Below are 19,661 nucleotides of genomic sequence, written 5' to 3' on the forward strand. Positions count from 1 at the left end.
GACACTACATTTTTGCATTAATGCCAATTTTCTTGACAAAAAGTGTTTCCAAACCAGTTTTTCACAACATTTGAAGTATCGAAAAATATTATGTCGACGCTTGTGAAATTGTGAAATTGTCCCTTTTCAAGGGAGCTGCTTATGAAGACAGTGAGGCAGCTGACTGTGTTTTGGAATGGAGCTTTAATCCATCTGTTCAATATAATCTACTGAAAACCAGTGCAGTGTTTTCAGCAACATCAGTTTGTGTTAAAAAAACAAAGCCTGCATTTAAACAGTTTGGGAGGATCCTATGAGTTTCTACCAATCTGGCAATGACTCTAATAAAGGAATGGAAATATCTGTAGAACAATGGAGCTCTATTCTCCACAGAGCAAAGTGTGTGTGCCAATGACACCTGAGATGAAGGTCAGAAGGACAAACTTCTCTCTATAAACAACAGAGGAAATCCTCTGAATCCGGTAAATATGTGAGGATGTGTGTGAAAGAGAAAAGCTTTAATACTGTTAAAGAACAATAGGTGCTCTTCTTGCTGAAGTGTGTTGTATTGTCAATGTTTAAAATACCTATTGCAGCTTAAAGTGTGTTATTTCTGCGCCACAAGTCACCAAACAACATTTAAAAAATAAACATTATTTTCAAAACAGGTTTCCAGAATACTCCCCATCTGTCATCGGTCCAACAAACAGACAAGTCCTGCCCAGACTCACACTACTGGTTGAGTCAGTAAGTGCTTTTTCACCACTGGGCCAAACAGTTATCATCGCAAAACCGCGCCGATCTGGGCCAGTTGGCACAGTTTCGGTTTCTTTTCCACTGTGATGCAGTGAAATCAGGAGAATGTACTTAAAGGAATAGTTCACCCAAAAATGAATATTCTCTCATTATTTACTCACCCTCATGATACCCCAGGTGTGTATGATTTTCTTCTTCAGCAGAACACATTTGAAGAAAAACAAAATATCTTAGCTCAGTATGCCATTAAAAATGCCCTACAAGTGAATGGAGATTTCTCTTTTGAAGGTCCAAAAATCACAGACAGTCAGCATAAACGTTATCCATACGACTCCAGCTGTTAAATGAATGTCTTTTAAAGTGACACTATTGCTAATGATGCGAAAAATATAAATATTTAAATTTTATTTTTTAACTCTAAATCATGCTTCCAGTTGCCAGTGGTATGCGTATCTGTTTCTTTACTCACAATGGTGTGTTTGTGTGCTTGCCCTGTATGTCTCAACCAAGTGGAGAATGTGAGATTACTTCTGTATCCATGGCAACGCAAATACATCACACGAGAGACCACTTGAACACCCTCTCCTGAAGCGTTGGATTATAGTTAAAAAGTACTTAAATACTGATATTTTTTCACACCAAAAGCGATCGTGCCACTTTAGAAGAAATTCATTTAACCACTGGAGTCGTATGCAGGGTTGGGGAGTAACGGAATACATGTAACAGGATTACGTATTTAAAATACAAAATATAAGTAACTGTATTCCACTACAGTTACAATTTAAATCATTGGTAATTAGAATACAGTTACATTCAAAAAGTATTTTGATTACTGAAGAGATTACTTTGCATTTTATTGTCATTTATTTCATTTAATATTTAGTCCTTTCAGATGGAAAACATTTATCCATATAAATGATGCGATCCAAAGTGCATTTGAACAGCGATGAAACACTTTCTTATGATGTGTTACATTCATACGAGCAGACAGAGAAGTAAGTCTGAAGTAAGTTTGGAGTAGAAGAAATAGAAATAAACCTTGTGTAAATTGTCAGCTTTACGCTAAACTAAAATGCTATTTCTAGCCATTTACATGCACATTACCAGACACGATCATATTTTAGTAAGTCCTTTGATATTAGGGCAAAAATCGTATCCTTGATAATAATTTTTGTATTGTTTTCCTGTACAAATATCTAAAAATCCTTAAAAAAAGATCAATTTGATTGATCTTGTTTTAGAAACAACACTACATAAGATATTTAGGTTTTTCAGAGAATATATTTTTAACATGTGTATTTTGTCTTACTGTACTGGCAGAGTTTTTATAGTCAAAACAAGTGAAAGAAATCTACCAGTGCTGAAGAAGTAATCCAAAGTATTTAGAATACGTTACTGACCTTGAGTAATCTAACGAAATATGTTACAAATTACATTTTACAGCATTTATTCTGTAATCTGTAGTGGAATACATTTCAAAAGTAACCCTCCCAACCCTGGTCGTATGGATGATGTTTATGCTGACTATCTGTGATTTTTGGAGCTTCAAAAGTCTGATCACCATTCACTTGCATTTTAAGGACCTACTGAGCTAAGATATTTTTTTAATTTTTCTTCAGATGTGTTCTGGTGAAGGAAGAAAGTCATACACACCTGAGATATCATGAGGGTAAGTAAATAATGAGAGAATTTTCATTTTTTCTCTCTCATTATTTACTCACCCTCATGATATTACAGGTGTGTATGATTTTCTTTCTTCAGCACAACACAAAGATTTTTAGAAGAAGAGAGAGCTCTGTCAGGTCCTTATAATGCAAGTAAACGGGTGGCAGCACATTGACGGTAAAAAAGTCACATTTAGGCAGCATAAAAGTAATCCACATGACTCCAGTCGATCAGTGAATGTCTTCTAAAGTGAATCTATAGGGAAGAAACAAGTTGATAATTAAAACATTTTTAACTTTAAATTGGCGCTTCCATCCAGGGCTCTGATGTTGTTTGAAATGAACTAACTCTCGCGTGACATTCGTTCTTCTGTAGTAAATAAGTGCCGCTTCCGAATTCTCGCGTGAACTCGCCGACACGCTTACGTCACGTGACAGCTACACTACCGGTCAAAAGTTTTGAAACACTTGCCTGAAATGATTCTCATAATCTTAAAAATCTTTTGATCTGAAGGTGTATGCTTAAATGATTGAAATTAGTTTTGTAGACAAAAATATAATTGTGCCACCATATTCATTTATTTCATTATAAAACTAAAATTTAATAAAAAAAAAATAATAGTTTTTGAAACTGATGACTTGGACCAAATAATAAAGAAAAGCAGCCAATAAGTGCCCAACATAGATGGAAACTCCTTCAATACTGTTTAAAAAGCATCCCAGGGTGATACCTCAAGAAGTTGGTTGAGAAAATGTCAAGAGTTCATGTCTGCAAATTCTAGGCAAAGGGTGACTACTTTGAAGATGCTAAAATATAACACAGTTTTGATTTATTTTAGATTTTTTTAGTCACAACATAATTCCCATATTTCCATTTCTATTATTCCATAGTTTTAATGACTTTACTCTCATTCTAAAATGTGAAAAAAAATAATAATAATAATAATTATAATAAAGAATGAGTGTTTCAAAACTTTTGACCGGTAGTGTATGTGATCAGTCAACTGCTGGCAGGAAGCGCTTTTTAAAAGTTAATAACGCTTTAATTATCGATTAATTTTTTTCATCTAACCTATCAATTCGCTTCAGAAGACATTCATTGATCGACTAGAGTCGTGTGGATCACTTTTATGCTGCCTAAATGTGACATTTGGACTGTCAAAGTGCTGGCACCCATGTACTTGCATTATAAGGATCTGACAGAGCTCTCTCTTCTTCTAAAAATCTTTATTTGTGTTCTGCTGAAGAAAGACAGTCATACATATCTTTGATGGCATCAGGTTAAGTGAATAATGAGAGAATTTTCATTTTTAGGTGAACTATTCCTTTAACAGATCTGCATCTGTTCGCGATGGCTTGAACGGTAAACACTGGAGCAAGGGCTCTATGGAGGATAATTGCATATTCCAGTTTTTAGGACAGCTTTTTTCCTTGGATTTACTCTGTTAATACACAGAAAAGACATGGTCCATAATGCAAAAAGGAAAGCAAAGAGAAAAAGGCAAGAGGCTTACCATCATATGCTAAAGGGGTTGTGTATGCCTCCGGACACCAACACACAGAAAGGTAAAAGTTCCCAGACTAGCTAAAAAGGATTAACAGTATGTGATCATTTTGAGTTTTAATGAGCTAGTAATCTATTTCCCTGACGAAAAAGGCATATAGAAAAACAAATGTAGGCTTCTAGCCTATACTAGTTAAACCATCATCATAAAATCATGATTTTTTTATTAACTTCAACCAAATATTAGTGAACTTGGCAAGCTAGAAACAACTAAAAGCGCTATAAGTGTTTATAAACCTTGCCGTTGACAAATTGACAAACGTGAGTACAGTTAGCTAACCATTCCAAGAAATCCAGGCCGAGAACGGTTTATAATCGTGCCATGCCGAATCGTGCTCATGTGGAAATGCTACTGTAACCGTTCCTCACCGTGCTCAGAAATGTCCGACCCGATGGTGGAAAAGCAGCTAGTGTTGCTGCGTCGGGCTGGAGATGCCGCTCAAACAAACCACTGTTTGAACGATGACCACATTTACACTTAAGAAATCAGTTAGTTCCAGGGTTTTGCAGAAAGTGGCATTCTGAAACATCATGTAAACAAGAAAGCTGATTTCCTTACAACGTTTAAGGGATTCAGAGTAAGCAGTTTAACACACCCAGGTTTCTGCCGGAGAGCATGTCTTATGTGGCCATGTACACTTATTAGTGTCGTTCTTACAGGTTTTTGAGGAGTGTACATATGTGTGAACAGACCAGATAACAAACGACATAGGATGGAGCCCAACAACATGTCAACACAGTGGAAAGAATTCAACATTTCTGGGAATACAGTGGGAAAAGGGAAAATCATATATACACTATAAACTAAACCCATTTATTCACACCAATTAAAAATATCGACTGTCCCTCACGTATATGCACTCAAGTACATTGGCAGGGGCGGTTCTTGACAATTTTGACTGGGGGAGCCAGAGTTGGTCCGGGTGTGCTTGTAGGGGGGCAATTGTATAAAACTTAAATGTCCCCTGTACACATGTAAAACAAAATCTGCTGTTTTAATATTTGCGGACATGCAATTTTTTAAAGACAACCAACGATTCACCAAATCCGAGTAAATATTTTGAAAATATATAAACAAACAGGCTCATGACAAATGTTTCATTTGGTCAATACACGCAATCATTCTGGTTTTACCCACAAACTTTAAGCCATGTTGCCATGCTGTAGAATGACTAATGCAGTAAAATTCTTGGGTAAAATGAATGATAAAATCAAGATTTTAGGTTAGAATTTAATCAGTAGGCTATAATCAGCATGTACAGGTCTTGTAAATGGTCATCATTTCCTTTAAGATTTTTCTAAGAATTTTAAGCACATTTTTAAATTCACTTGCTCGTTTTATATGGTCCAGTGTAACAAGTGAATTTTTAAATGCATGTATCTATCACTTACTATGAGTTTAAAAAAGTTTGCATGCATCATAATTATATGTGACCAATAAAATGGCTTTAATGTGTTTTTTGTTTTTTTTAATCATTATTACGTCTGTCAGTGTCTATGCAAATTCCTTATTGAGCGCGCTTGGTGATTGGTGCGCCACGCGTTAAGTATTTGATTGATAAATGGTGTTCATAAAGAGGACATCATGTAGGTTATCTTCCCTGTAAACTATTTAGTGCTTCTCTTGCATTTCGTTTGCAAGAGAAGCAGCAGGATCAACTCTGAAGCTTTTTTCTCTCTCTATCAGTTATTTGCGTGTTTGCTTTTTATTCTTGAGCCTGAACACAACAGTACCAATATTAATTTATATATATTATTAGGTTGAAGTGCCAGAACCACCCCTTTACACTGGGGGAATCCCGGAGTTTGACATAAGCGGGAAACCCCACTATTACAGCGCAATTCCGCTGCAAGTCGCAAAAGAAACAAACACAGCAACAACTCTGGCATATCTGGAAATAAAGTGAAGCAATGGAGAATAAAATGTTTGTTATAAACGATGTTTGTTATTTACACAAGCATCGTGGGAAATTGACGTTGCCATTGAGAAATCAGCCACATGTATATGGGAGTAAAAGTATGCCACCAACAGCGGCATTTAGCAGCTTTCCCGCAATAAACAATGTTTTGTTTTATGGCTCCACAGAGACAAAGTGCCAAGTTTTCGAGGAAATGAAATGACTCACATAAAGTTTCTGCATAATAAGATGGTATAGGTATACCATAGATTTTTTAAGCATTTTAACATCAAACGTTCCACACTTCACCTTTTGTATGAAGAAAATAACTTCATATAGGTTGATTTCACTGTGGCTATATAAACATTGCTCTTTTGGTTTGAGAATCTCGACTATCCCGAAACAGCAACATTCAGGGCCTATTTACACTTGGTCACTTCATGCATTTTATTGATCGGATTGCTATCCAATTGAATAAGCTCATCCATTTACACTTGGCCACATCAATGTGTCTCCGCCAAACGGATATAAATCCGATCTTTAATTCCCATGCTACATGCAAATAACACAGAGTTCACTTCTGTGATTATGCTAATGCCGGGCAGAAAAATGTAAAGATGTGATTTACTGTTTGATTCCAACTGACTTTGAACAGTGCGCGTGTGTTTCTGTTTGTGCGTGCACAGTATTTCCCCCCCTCGGGGCTTCTCGTAGGTAAGATGCGTCATGAGCATGCGTCAGCTGCGCTCATTGCCAGTGTCTAGTTTCAGTTTTGCCAGCGATCTGCATCAAATAAATGAAGAAAAAAAGTTCTGTCTTTCCTACAACGTGCATCTGTGTCTTCATTTTTTTTTATTTATTGCGTGGCGCGAGCCCTCTGCAAATACTCGGTAGCAGCTGCTTTATTTCATGTTTTCCCTTTGCTGACATAGTGCTGTTTGGGCGGAGTAAAGTTTACATATGCGTCTTGAACAGCCAGAAGCATTTACACTTGATAGAGTTACAAATGGAATGTGTCTCAAACCACTTCCTTCCAATCCGTCTCGAATGCTTTTCGGAGGGCATCTACACCTGGTCTTTTCATAATCCGATAGCTATCCGATCAGTGAAAATGCATGAAGTTGCCAAGTGTGAATAGGCCCTCAGACTCAACCAATGGTGTGCAAACCCTTTTGGGACAGAAATGAAAGCTTCAGCTGTAAAGTAAACTGGAAGACAGGGAAGTTAGGGATTCAAAAGGGAGTGCTGTGTGTGTTACCTCTTGCACAAATAGACTCTGGGCCTCTCTCATTGCTTGTGCAGGTACTGTGGGGAAGAGTGTTTGGATCTGTCGGGGCAGTGTAGATATCTGCAGAAGAAACACATCGGAAGCAGTTAATGATCAGTTCACATCTATATAAACACTGACACATGATCCAACAACAGAACATTTAACACAAAGCAACACGACAACACAAGAACCTTACAGACACAAATCTGATGTTACAGAAGTCTTTTACAAAAATAACAGCACAATCATTAACAGCAACAAGAGTCAAAACTACACATCTCTCATGACTGAAACATTAATTGCAGAGTCATATTCCATGTGAATTACCCATGAAGATAAACACAGTTTCACTATTTCCAAATATAAAACAATGAGTTTATGTAGTCCGTATCTCTTGGGCATTCCCCTGATAGGAGTCTACGGTGAAACCCCACAGCTGCTCTTGGTGTGTGTGTGTGTGTGTGTGTGTGTGTGTGTGTGTGTGTATTTGCGAGAGACTGCATGCAGTTGAGCTACATGACTGGAGGATAAACAAATCGGACAGGACGAGTCCACAGTTTTATAGCAAAATTCCCCAGCCTGACTCACGTCCACTTAGTCAGCGGGACACAAAGCGCCAGGTTCAGCTCTTACGTACAGACAGTCTTCTGTCCGTTCACCCAATCAGAGCTCTGCATGAACTCAGCCAATCCCAGCTCAGCACAAACTTTCACTTAACCAATCAGAGTTCTGCAAGATTCTCGGCTGTTCACACTATATATATTACTATTTACATTTTCAAATGCTGTTAAAACACAAAATGTGCAATATTTTGGCATCTAAAGTTCTTCTGTGTTTTATATTTAAGAGGAAAGTTCAGCTCAGTCCATCTCCGCAGGGTCAGTAGGTCTCAGAACCAGTGGGAAATTGTATTAATGAACACAAGCGGCATTCCCAAGGAACAAACAATAGAACCCTCCTGTTCCCAAACTTCCTGTCCTGAAGCCCACTCTTCCTCCTGTAGAGATGCTAATCAGAAGAGCCACAAAACACACTCCAAAATGGCATGAACGCAGGGTACAACTGCAGTGAGACACTAATGAGACTCATAATGTTTAAAAGAACCAGGGTATGAAATTAACACCTGCCAAATGAGGGTACTTTTTGTGGCGGGTTATTTGTGTCTGGTTAGGATCAGGGTTAAAAATGAACCAGGGCTTGGGGCAAAGGTGCCCCAAATACTGTCTTTAATATGTGAGGGCAAAAACAACATTTTTATTGTATTTTAGTCCCATTTAGTTATGGGTTTGTAGCAACTCTTAATGTAAGAACAAAGCATTATGTAATTACTGTGCATAATGTAATGAGTTAAAAGTAATAAATGTTCATAATGTAATATTTTTCACAAAACATAATAATTATTACATTATGTAAGAGCACATAATGTAATACATTTTTTTGCTAAATGTAATAGGTTATTACAATATAAGAAATGTATTATTTTTAATGTAATAATTTTGTCATATTTTAATAATTTTCAAAACAAAACAATAGTATGCTTTTTAGGCATAAAAAAAACCATTGTATTCATTATTCCTTCACAATATTAATTTTGTATCTAAATCTATAGTCATAACCTGCCAAAGAAATACACTGGATTTAAATATTCAAGCATTTATTATTATTATTACTGTACATTACTACTAATATATATATATATATATATATATATATATATATATATATATATATATATATATATATATACATACTACGATACAGTATACCACTACTAATTATAATAAATCATATGTTATGTTTGTATTTATACATGAGCCAAAGTCATCAGTTAAAAGAGGATATTAAATGTTTTTTTAATTTGAAAACTGAAGTCAACTAAAGCCAAAGACAAGTTTCTTTTGTGTTCTAAAAGAGGAATATATGTAACACACACACACACACACACACACACACGTGTATATATTATATATATATGCCTGTTTTCGTGATGCCAAAACAGCGCCAACCTGCATCTTAGAATAGCATTCTGAGATAATATTATCTGAGTTACCGTAGAGTTTATCAGTTCGAACCAGTCTGTCCATTCTCTGTTGACCTCTCTCATCAACAAGATGTTTCCGTCCACAGAACTGCCACTCACTGGATGTTTTTTTGTTTTTGGCACCATTCTGAGTAAATTCTAGAGACTGTTGTGTGTGAAAATCCCACGAGATCAGCAGTTATAGAAATACTCAAACCAGCCCATCTGGCACACAGCCAGCCCTGAACGATGAGCCGGAGGCGCCAGTTCGAGAGAGAGAGATGCATGCGGCCTCGTTGTGTGTGTCTTTTTGTAAGAGGCGGGGCGACGATGATGAGCCAGAGGGGCGGATCATTCCGCCACAGTTGTTTTAAGTTCATTTATATCATTAAACTTTACGTTGACTGTTCAGCCGGTTCCCGCTTCCTCCTTGCCCATCCCTTACCCTGTAACATTGGTGCCGAAACCCAGGAAAGAGGAGGGAGTCCTCGCCACTGCTGTCCGCCAAAGGAGCAGCCGCGGCCGTCTGCCTGGGGACGGACATGTCACTGCCAGCCGCCAGGGGTCGGAGGGCTCGCTGCCATCCACCGGGGTAAGAGCGAGCTGTCGTCCACCAGAGGGTGGAGAAGCGGTTGAGGACCAGGCAACAGCGTGTCCAGGAACCGGCAAGCAAGTTTCTCTCTCTCCTCTCTCTCTTTGTCGATCCACCTCGCTCTTTCCCTCTCCCCTTTCCCTTCCCTCGTCTCTCCCAGGGCTCCAGAAAGGCGGGGAAGACCTGCCGGCAGGCACGGCAAGAAAGGCAAAGCCTTTTTGCATGTTACCTTAAAATGTTCTGTTGGTCATGTGTACCAAGCTTTTTTAGGTTTAAATATTGCGCTCACAAGTCACAGGCCAGTTAGTCATAATGGGCCACACCCAAAAGCGTAATAGCTTACATCTTCTGAATGACAAAACGACAAATTTCTTTTTTTTTTCAGGAGGGTCTGTCGATGATGTATACTAAATTTTGTGTGAACCAGACAAACTGCCCAGGATGAGTTCGAAAAGTACCTTTGAGATATAATTCAAAATGGCCGATGGGCAATATGGCCATAAAATTGGTATCCATGCACTCGGAATGTCATAAGGAGTCCAAAGTAGCCAGTCTCACGATTTTAGACCAATTTCTTAAAAGTTTTAAGCAAAAAAAAAAAAAAAAAACTGATTTCTTGACCAGTAGGTGGCACTGTCCACAAAGTGCTTTGGTTCCCTCAAGACATGATGCTTATGACATATACCACATTTTTGTTTCACTATATCAAAGCACAAACAAACAGCCTCACTTCATGTTTGCCGTCTTCTCTGTAAGATTTGTTGATTCATTACACGTGAAGAGCTTGATAACATAAAAAATCTGCGAGTAGCATTTGACTGCCACTGTTTCAAGATTATTTCACCATAATTTGCGGTCTCGGACGAGTTATAAAAAGTAGATTTTTCAAAAAATTTAAAGAGGCAGATTTTTTTTCTTGTGAAAATTATAATCCATATGACCATTAGATTCAGAGGCACTAAAGGGTTCAGAGGAAACATATTTATTACATATTGATTCTATCCCTTACGGTTCCAGAGTTATTAGCAAAAATGTGAATTAACTTATTATAGCGCCACATTGTGGCCAATTCTCACAAAATTTGGTATACAGCCTAACATGTAAGTGGACGCCAAATTTCACAATGATCAGCCATTCATAAAAGATGTTATTAGCTAATGAAATTTGATTGGCTGCTGGCAAGCATTTTTTTGTTTTATCGAATTGATATTTTAAGAATATGTTAGCACTTGAATCAAAGAAGGTGCATATTTAATTTGAACTCTGTCGATCAAATGGTTGTGAAACAATGACAGTTTTTTAGTTGTACCACCCCATATGGTTAAAATTGTACGAAAATTTGTGTGCATCCTCAACATGGCCTGTTGACTGTGTACAGGGTTCATCACATTCACCATATTAATCAATGAATCAAACTGCACATAACCAAACAAACTGATGTACCGTATACTGTGTATATACAGTATATGTATATATATACTGTATATATTTATTAATATATACATGCATTATATTTTTACTTGTGATCTATAAGTTATTTAATGTAGCCTATTTTTGAATAAATCTCCTTATTCTGTCAAATGTCAATTAATTTTTTTATCTTTTCCTCAAAAAGCACGTTTTTATGACAGTCACTGTTCAAATAATTAAATCTAGACAATTATTAGAAACCTAATAATTATAAAATAAATACATTTTAATTTAGTGTATAAAGCTCAAAATATGTTTCTAGGTCAAAGTGACTCAAAATGATTGAGCAAGTCACAATCACACAATTATTATTTTTTATTTTTTCCTCCCCTTTTTCTCCCCAATTTGGAATGCCCAATTCCCAATGTACTCTAAGTCCTCATGGTGGCGTAGTGATCGCCTCAGTCCGGGTGGTGGAGGACGAATCTCAGTTGTCTCCGCGTCTGAGATGTCAATCCGCTCATCTTATTACGTGGCTTGTTGAGCACGTTACCGCGGAGACATAGTGCGTGTGGAGGCTTCATGCTATTCTCCACGGCATCCACACACAACTCACCACGCACCCCACCGAGAGTGAGAACCACATTATAGTGACCATGAGGAGGTTACCCCATGTGACTCTACCCTCCTTAGCAACCGGGCCAATTTGTTTGCTTTGGAGACCTGGCTGGAGTCACTCAGCATGCCCTTGATTCGAACTCGTGACTCCAGGGGTGGAAATCAGCATCTTTACTCGCTGAGCTACCCACGGCCCCACAATCACAAAATGATTACATTTTTATGAAAATATTTGAGGACACAATTTAGCTTAATATATTTCTCTTAACGTAATAACCTATTAAATTTAGCACAAAAAAAAAAAAACTTAAACAAAAAATTATACATTGTGTGCTATCATTACATCATGTACTCTTAATACATTATGAGTTGCAAAAGTGAGTTCATAATGTAATACATTTCCCATCAGATAACCTATTACATTATGCGAAAACATTTATTACATTATGCTCTCAGAATTGTATTATGTTTTGAGAAAATTATTTCATTATGAACATTTATTACATTTAACTTATTACATTATGTGCAGTTGTTACATTGTGCTTTGTTAATACATTATTGCTACAGGGTTTATTTCATCTATAGACACTGGAGGTGCAAGAGATGGAACGATTCATTCATTTTCTCGTTTTCTCCTGCTGATTCATATGCATCGATTTTGATTTCGGACTTTTAAATCACGAATTGTTCGTGTTGCCTGATACACGATTTTTAAATGCTAAACTCAAATGAATTGTGATTTGAATCGTGAACTACAGTGTACACCAACACTACTCAACATGCGACCTGCTGGTGGCAGCATGTGGCCCTCGAGCCATCTTTTCACGCCCCATGTTATGCTGTCATCATCAAAAATATATTAATCAATATCAAATGTGTATGAATTGTGAGGTGTCCATTTTCAAAAGTATTAAGGGTAATTCTCTCTGTAATGGACAGCTGTAATTTCCTTATAAATTACTGTTTAGTCCATTTAATTTAATTTAATTTAATTGTTTTTTATTTGAGAGGGGGTGGAGGGTGCAATTTTTGTTACTATGGGCCACTGCCCGTCAAAATGTCTGTGCACATCAAAATGTCTGGCAAAGTTGTCTAGCTCGCCTTGGGCGTATCTCCTCACAACTCTCTAATGGCAGATTATGTTATATTCATGTTTTTTTTTTTAAGTAACCCTCCCATCTCTGGTCACTCATGCAGTTCACACCCTGTATTGCACTCTTTGTTGCATTTCGAGTTCATGTTCATGTAGGAAATGTGTTTTCTTTCAAGATACTTTTGGATCAGTAAACAGAATGAAGTAGCTTGTCTTCTTTTTTCTTGTCTAAGATACATTAGGGAAAGTATTATATTATATTCAGGCCGAATATAAAGAATCCTATAAATTCATTTAAAGAATACAACATCGATCATAATAACTGTCTCGAACTGAAATGAATAGTGTACTGAATCTAACTGCTCTGAATTCGCTGATAACATGCTGATAACACGATCATGCTATAGACCTCATCACTAACAATGAAAGGTCAACCTGCAGAGAGGAGGTAAACTCCTTGACACACTGATGCCAAGGAGACTGTTGTGGACTTCAGGAGACCATCACCATCAACATGGAAGCTGTGGAGAGGGTCAGCTGCTTTAAGTTCCTCGGAATACACATCATTAAGGACCTCACATGGACATGGCACACCAGCGGCTCTTCCAACTTCACCAGCTAAAGGAGTTTGGAATGAGCCTCCCCATTTTCTGTTCATTCTACACATGCACCTTAGACAGCATCTTGTCTGGCTGCATCACTGCCTAATATGGCAACTGCAACCACCCTCAACAGATAATTGGAGGTGAGCTGTCCTCCTTTCAGGACATCTACACCAGGACATGCCTGAGGAATAACTGGAGAAACATCAGAGACTCCAGTCACCTGTGCTATGATATGTTCTCGCTACTACCGTCAGCAGATGGGACTGTAGCATTAGACAGATAAACGCGAGTCCGACCATCACCCCTGGTGAGACAAAACCATGGCTCATCAGTGAAGAGCACTTTTTGACAGTCCTGTCGATTTCACAGTGAAATCGGAAACAGTAGGTTACTAACTGTACAGTGCCTTTGAAAACGCACGTTTTTTTAATGTGCCATCACGTAAAATCACTCGACATACCACAGGCGGGCTTCTTTGAATTAAAATACATGTGTTGCACTTCTAACAGTATCCACCAGGTGGCGCATGAAAGATTTAATGAAGAACTCACGCCCCTCTGACTAGTTAGTGACAGGTCGCCTGCTGCGTATTTTGTGGGTGCATCATAAAGTATCTCATGCACGTTATCATTTATTACCTTGTTAGGAAGGTTGGTATTACAAAATATTAAATATAAAGGCTACAATTCGCTCTGATAAGAAACGCTGGACTGCAAAGTTGACTAAAAGTGAGACTGATTCTTATACGTGTGTTAATTATTAATTATACTCATTCAATCAAACTCGAAACGAGCCAGCATTGACTTTAGCGGAAATAAATTTATCCGACACATTCCTTAAACTTGTGTAAAAGACTGTCTCCACTGGATTTTATCTTAACTTCCAAAGCTTTTCAAGTCATTGCTGCATGGCATTGTCGGTGCAGAGCACTTATAGTGAATGGGATCCAAGTGTTTAGCGCACTTAACTTTTAATGCTATTTCCAATTAACACAGTCTGGGTTTATGCTTCACATGATTAGGACAGACAGAGCCTGATTTGTGAAAACTGGTGGAGCATTTGGTGGCGTTTGATTGCGTCTTATGCTGCCTTCATGTGCAATCGGAATTATCCGACTTCCCACTTCTGAAGTGGTAATTACGAGTACGTCGTGTTCACATGCTTTGTTGTCGGATAGAACGGGAAACACGTTGCTTGCTTGGATGTTAAGCATGGAGTTTTGTGTGCTAATATTTCTATTTTTAAATATTTTTACTTGGAATTAAATATTTTAAAGTGATTAATTTTAAACCTGGTTGACTTGTTTTACGAATTAATAAAAGGACAAATGCTTGCTTGTAACTTCTGGTCTAGGATCAGCTTCCTGCACCTCAAATTCAAACTTTAATAAGTAAAGAGAAGTGAAAGGCTGACTCTAGATCAGTGGCTGTGGACAAATTCATCTTACATCGCTTGAGTGGTTTCGGCTGAATACTGCATCTGTGCGATCGCGGATGCGGAGAATGTCTTTATTTAATATTTATTGTAAAATGTGAAATTATTTCATAAATGGTGCAATTCTTGGATTAAAGCAAAGGCTAAAGATTATAGTAGCATTGAAAACGAGTTCATCACAAGTTTGTAGAGTTCCTTTTTTAATTATATCCATTCACATTCAAATCAATAATAATTCAATTAAGCTCTGAAAGAGCCAGCATCGAGATGAGTTTGGTGGTAAATTAGTCAGACACGTCCTCAAACTTGTTATAAAGACTGTCTCCACTGGATTTTATCTTAACTTTCAAAACTTTTAAACTCATCGCTGCATGACATTGTTAGTGCGGACCGCAGGCGTATTTGATTCAAGCGGTTCAGACGTTTCTATTTTATTTAACTTTGAAAATTATTTTTAGGCATGAAAAAAACAATGTTGCCTACACATGGAAAAATTGTTGCTATATTAATTTAAATGTCTAAAATACAAAGCACTTTTGAAATATTTATGAACATTTCTGGGTTATAATTTGCCTAGGTTAAAGTTAAATTGATATGTAAATGAATGCACCCTAATTGATGTTTGTAAAGGTATGTGATACTAGTATCATATTTACATTAGTTTATTGTTGTAAACCAAAGTTAAATTTAGTGCATTTTAAATGCATCTTATAATATAATTATATATACAGTACTGTGCAAGTCTTAGGCACTTAAGATGTTTCATAAAAGCATTTGTCTTAAGATGGTTATTAATATCTTCAGCTTTAGTGTGTCAATAGGAAAAATACATTTTAGACTCCCAAACATTACTTTTGCAAATAGAAAAGATTAGAATAGAAGAACAGGGTGCTCTGCAAGAGATAGCATGGCCCCCACAGAGCCCCCCCACTGAACATCGAGGTCTGGGATTACATGAAGAGACAGAAGCAATTGAGAAAGCCTAAATAGATAGAAGAACTGTGGAGAATTCTCCAAGAAGCTTGGAAAATCCTATCTGCCAACAACCAAGAAAAACTGTGTCCAGGTGTATCTAGGAGAACTGGTGATGTTTTAAAGGCAAAGGTGGTCACACCAAATATTGATTTAGCTTTTTTATGTTTACTGGACTTTGTATGATGTTAAGTGATAAATGAAAACTATTTATGTCATTATTTTTGAAGACATCCTCACTATGCAACAGTTTTCACAAGTGCCTAAAACTTTTGAGAGAGGCTGGACTGAGGGCTTGTAGGCCTGTTCTAAGGCAGGTTCTTACCAGATATAACCGGCAACAACGTCTATGGGCACAAACCCGACAGGACTGTCAAAAAGTGCTCTTCACTGATGAGCCATGGTTTTGTCTCACCGGGGGTGATGGTCGGACTCGCGTTTATCATCGAAGGAATAAGCGTTACACTGAGGCCTGAACTCTGGAGCGGGATCAATTTGGAGGTGGAGGGACCATCATGGTCTGGGGCGGTGTGTCACAGCATCATCGGACTGAGCTTGTTGTCATTGCAGGCAATTTCAATGCTGTGCGTTACAGGGAAGACATCCTCCTCCCTCATGTGGTACCCTTCCTGCAGGCTCATCCTGACATGACCCTCCAGCATGACAATGCCACCAGCCATACTGCTCGTTCTGTGCGTGATTTCCTGCAAGACAGGAATATCAGTGTTCTGCCATGGCCAGAGAAGAGCCCGGATCTCAATCCCATTGAGCACATCTGGGACCTGTTGTATTGGAGCGTGAGGGCTAGGGCCATTCCCCCCAGAAATGTCCGGGAACTTGCAAGTGCCTTGGTGGAAGATTGGGGTAACATCTCACAGCAAGAACTGGCAAATCTGGTGCAGTCCATGAGGAGGAGATGCAATGCATTACTTAATGCAGCTGGTGGCCACACCAGATACTGACTGTTACTTTTGATTTTGACCCTCCCTTTGTTCAGGGACACATTATTCCATTTCTGTTAGTCACATATCTGTGAAACTTGTTCAGTTTATGTCTTAGTTGTTGAATCTTTTTATGTTCATACAAATATGTACAAACGTTAAGTTTGCTGAAAATAAAAGCAGTTGAAAGTGAGAGGATTTTTCTTTTTTGTTATATTTGGAATGTTTTTTGATTTTGACACCATTCTGAATACATTCTAGAGACTGTTGTGTGTGAAAATCCCAGGAGATCAGCATTTACAGAATACTCAAGCCAACCCATCTGGCACCAACAATCATGCCACGGTCCAAATCACTGTAATCCCATTTTTCCCTTATTCTGATGGTTGATGTGAACATTAACAGAAGCTTCTGACTCATATCTGCATGATTTTATACACTGCACTGCTGCCACAGTAACTCAGATAACTGCTCTGTACAATTGTAGTGAGAAGAGTATCATCTCAGAATGCTATTCTGAGATGCAGGCTGGTGCTGTTTTGGTGGCACAAAGGGGACCTACACAATATTAGGCAGGTGGTTTTAATGTTGTGGCTGATCGGTGTATATATATATATATATATATATATATATATATATATATATATATATATATATTAGGGGTGTAATGATTCATCGATCTGGATCGATGCATCAATCCAATAACCAACAATCCGATGTTATCAATACAATGCGTAAATATCGATATAGAATTTTTTTTTAAGATGTACCTTTATTTTAATACTCTCATGTCAGCCACTTCCGTACGCATTTCCGTCAGGTGATGAAGCAACCTTATTACATTAATTTCACTTTATGAGCGCTAAATATGCTTTTCACGTGGGACACGGATGTGCGCAGGGTCTTTTAAACCAAATTGTGCTCTGCTATCCATGCAGCGTGCACACGCGTCAACCGGGCTTCCTGCAAAACACGAGTTCCATTGAGCACGTCAACCGGGCACTCCTTAAAATGTGAGATCTCGTGACAAATGCAGAGCGGCTCACATGCGTGATCAGTTCGGGCTTCCATCGATATAGTTGCACATGTGACCCATTTGAATTTTACATGACCCTGATAGCACACAAACATCACCCAGACATCTATTTGATCTGTGTGTTTACATCTGGAAGACGCATTTTTTAGGTTGTTTGCTCATCTGCAATACGCCTATAAGACGTTTCCTCTCAGATGTCAATAAGACATTCAGCAGATGTATTAGAGACATTTATGATTTAGAATGTTGTAAATCAGATCTTTTTAAGATGTTTAGCAGATGTTAATTAGATTGTGATGCTTTCCAGAGGAAAAGATCTAAAACAGACATCTCGGAGATGTACGTGTGCTATCTGGGGAGAATTGGCTATTTTACAGTACCATGGAGCAGTTCAACAATCATGTGAAATGTCTTAACAACACCGACATTCTGAACAGCACTAACGAGGGAAAGAGAAATCACCTGCATTCATCAGTTATAAGACTTTACACATCTACACATCAACACCCTTACTAACATTTATCCCAGTTAACTGAAACAGAATTTGTCATTACAACTGTGGAAGTTGTAGCACAGAAGACCACAGATAGCACAGATAGATGGAAACAAGTCATGGGTATGTAAGTACTTTGAATTGGATTAAACTGAAAAATAAGCTGTAATCAAACGATTGATGATCACTTGTGTGTGTGACGTTATTTTTTATATTATTATCTGAATAATTTTTTTCAACATATTAAGTACCTTAGTTTGTTGTGGATGTCCCAATGTGGATACTAAATTTGCACTTTTCAGAGAGCTTACTAAAATATTCAAATTAGATTTTGGTTGCATTTGAGGGCAAAGAAAATTAATTGATTGTGTAAAATAGGCACATAATATCGGAATATCGGATTGCAGGCCAAAGGAATCGATATAAGATCGTATCGTGATGAAACGTCTGATTTACACCCCTAATATATATACACTGATCAGCCACAATATTAAAACCACCTGCCTAATATCTTGTAGGTCCCCCTTGTGCCACCAAAACAGCCCTGACCCATCAAGGCATGGACTCCTCAAGACCTCTGAACGTGTCCTGTGGTATCTGGCACCAAGATGTTAGCAGCAGATCCTTTAAGTCCTGTAAGTTGCGAGGTGGAGCCTCATGGATCGGACTTGTTGGTCCAGCACATCCCATAGATGCTCAATCGGATTGAGATCTGGGGAATTTGGAGGCCAAATCAACACATTGAACTCTTTGTCATGTTACTCAAACCTTCCTGAACCATTTTTGCAGTGTGGCAGGACGCATTATCTTGCTGAAAGAGGCCACTGACATCAGGGAATACCGTTGCCACGAAGGGGTGTACATGGTCTGAAACAATCTTTAGGTAAGTGGTACGTGTCAAAGTAACATCCACATCTAAGTATTCAGCATTACTGTCTATAATGTCGTTTTTAAATAAACCACCTTTTTTGCTGGAATAAAACCAGTTAACTTGGCTGTTACACATTAAGATCTTGAGTTATAGGCCACAGTGTATATTGGCTATATCCGCCATGTGCTGTCATATAGCCTACTGTACATGTAAATAATATTGCATGCCATATTTTTATTCCCTACCATAAATGGTTATTTAAATCTCAAACAGCGTATGTGGCATAAGAAAGGGAAGGCTCTCCTTCTCTTAAAACAACGGCAAAGAACCGCCAAGTAACGGTAATACAAATAATACTAACAATATCCACTATACAATATAAAGTAAAATAAACATTTGACACAACTTTAATGAACATAAATAAATGATCTTTCATGCACACGTG

The 19,661-nt window shown here is 37.9% G+C and overlaps 1 protein-coding gene across 1 annotated transcript in view; it reads right to left on the minus strand.

The window, feature by feature from the left end:
* zmp:0000001200 (dedicator of cytokinesis protein 9) overlaps positions 1-19,661 on the minus strand; it is a 197,106-nt gene that overhangs the window by 93,449 nt on the left and 83,996 nt on the right. The window contains exon 3 of the mRNA XM_051710475.1: positions 7,120-7,209. Within this exon, the coding sequence (XP_051566435.1) occupies positions 7,120-7,209 (90 nt within the window). The remainder of the gene's footprint in view (positions 1-7,119; positions 7,210-19,661) is intronic.

This window comes from Myxocyprinus asiaticus, chromosome 11 (assembly GCF_019703515.2).
Source record: "Myxocyprinus asiaticus isolate MX2 ecotype Aquarium Trade chromosome 11, UBuf_Myxa_2, whole genome shotgun sequence".
NCBI classification, from domain to species: domain Eukaryota; kingdom Metazoa; phylum Chordata; class Actinopteri; order Cypriniformes; family Catostomidae; genus Myxocyprinus; species Myxocyprinus asiaticus.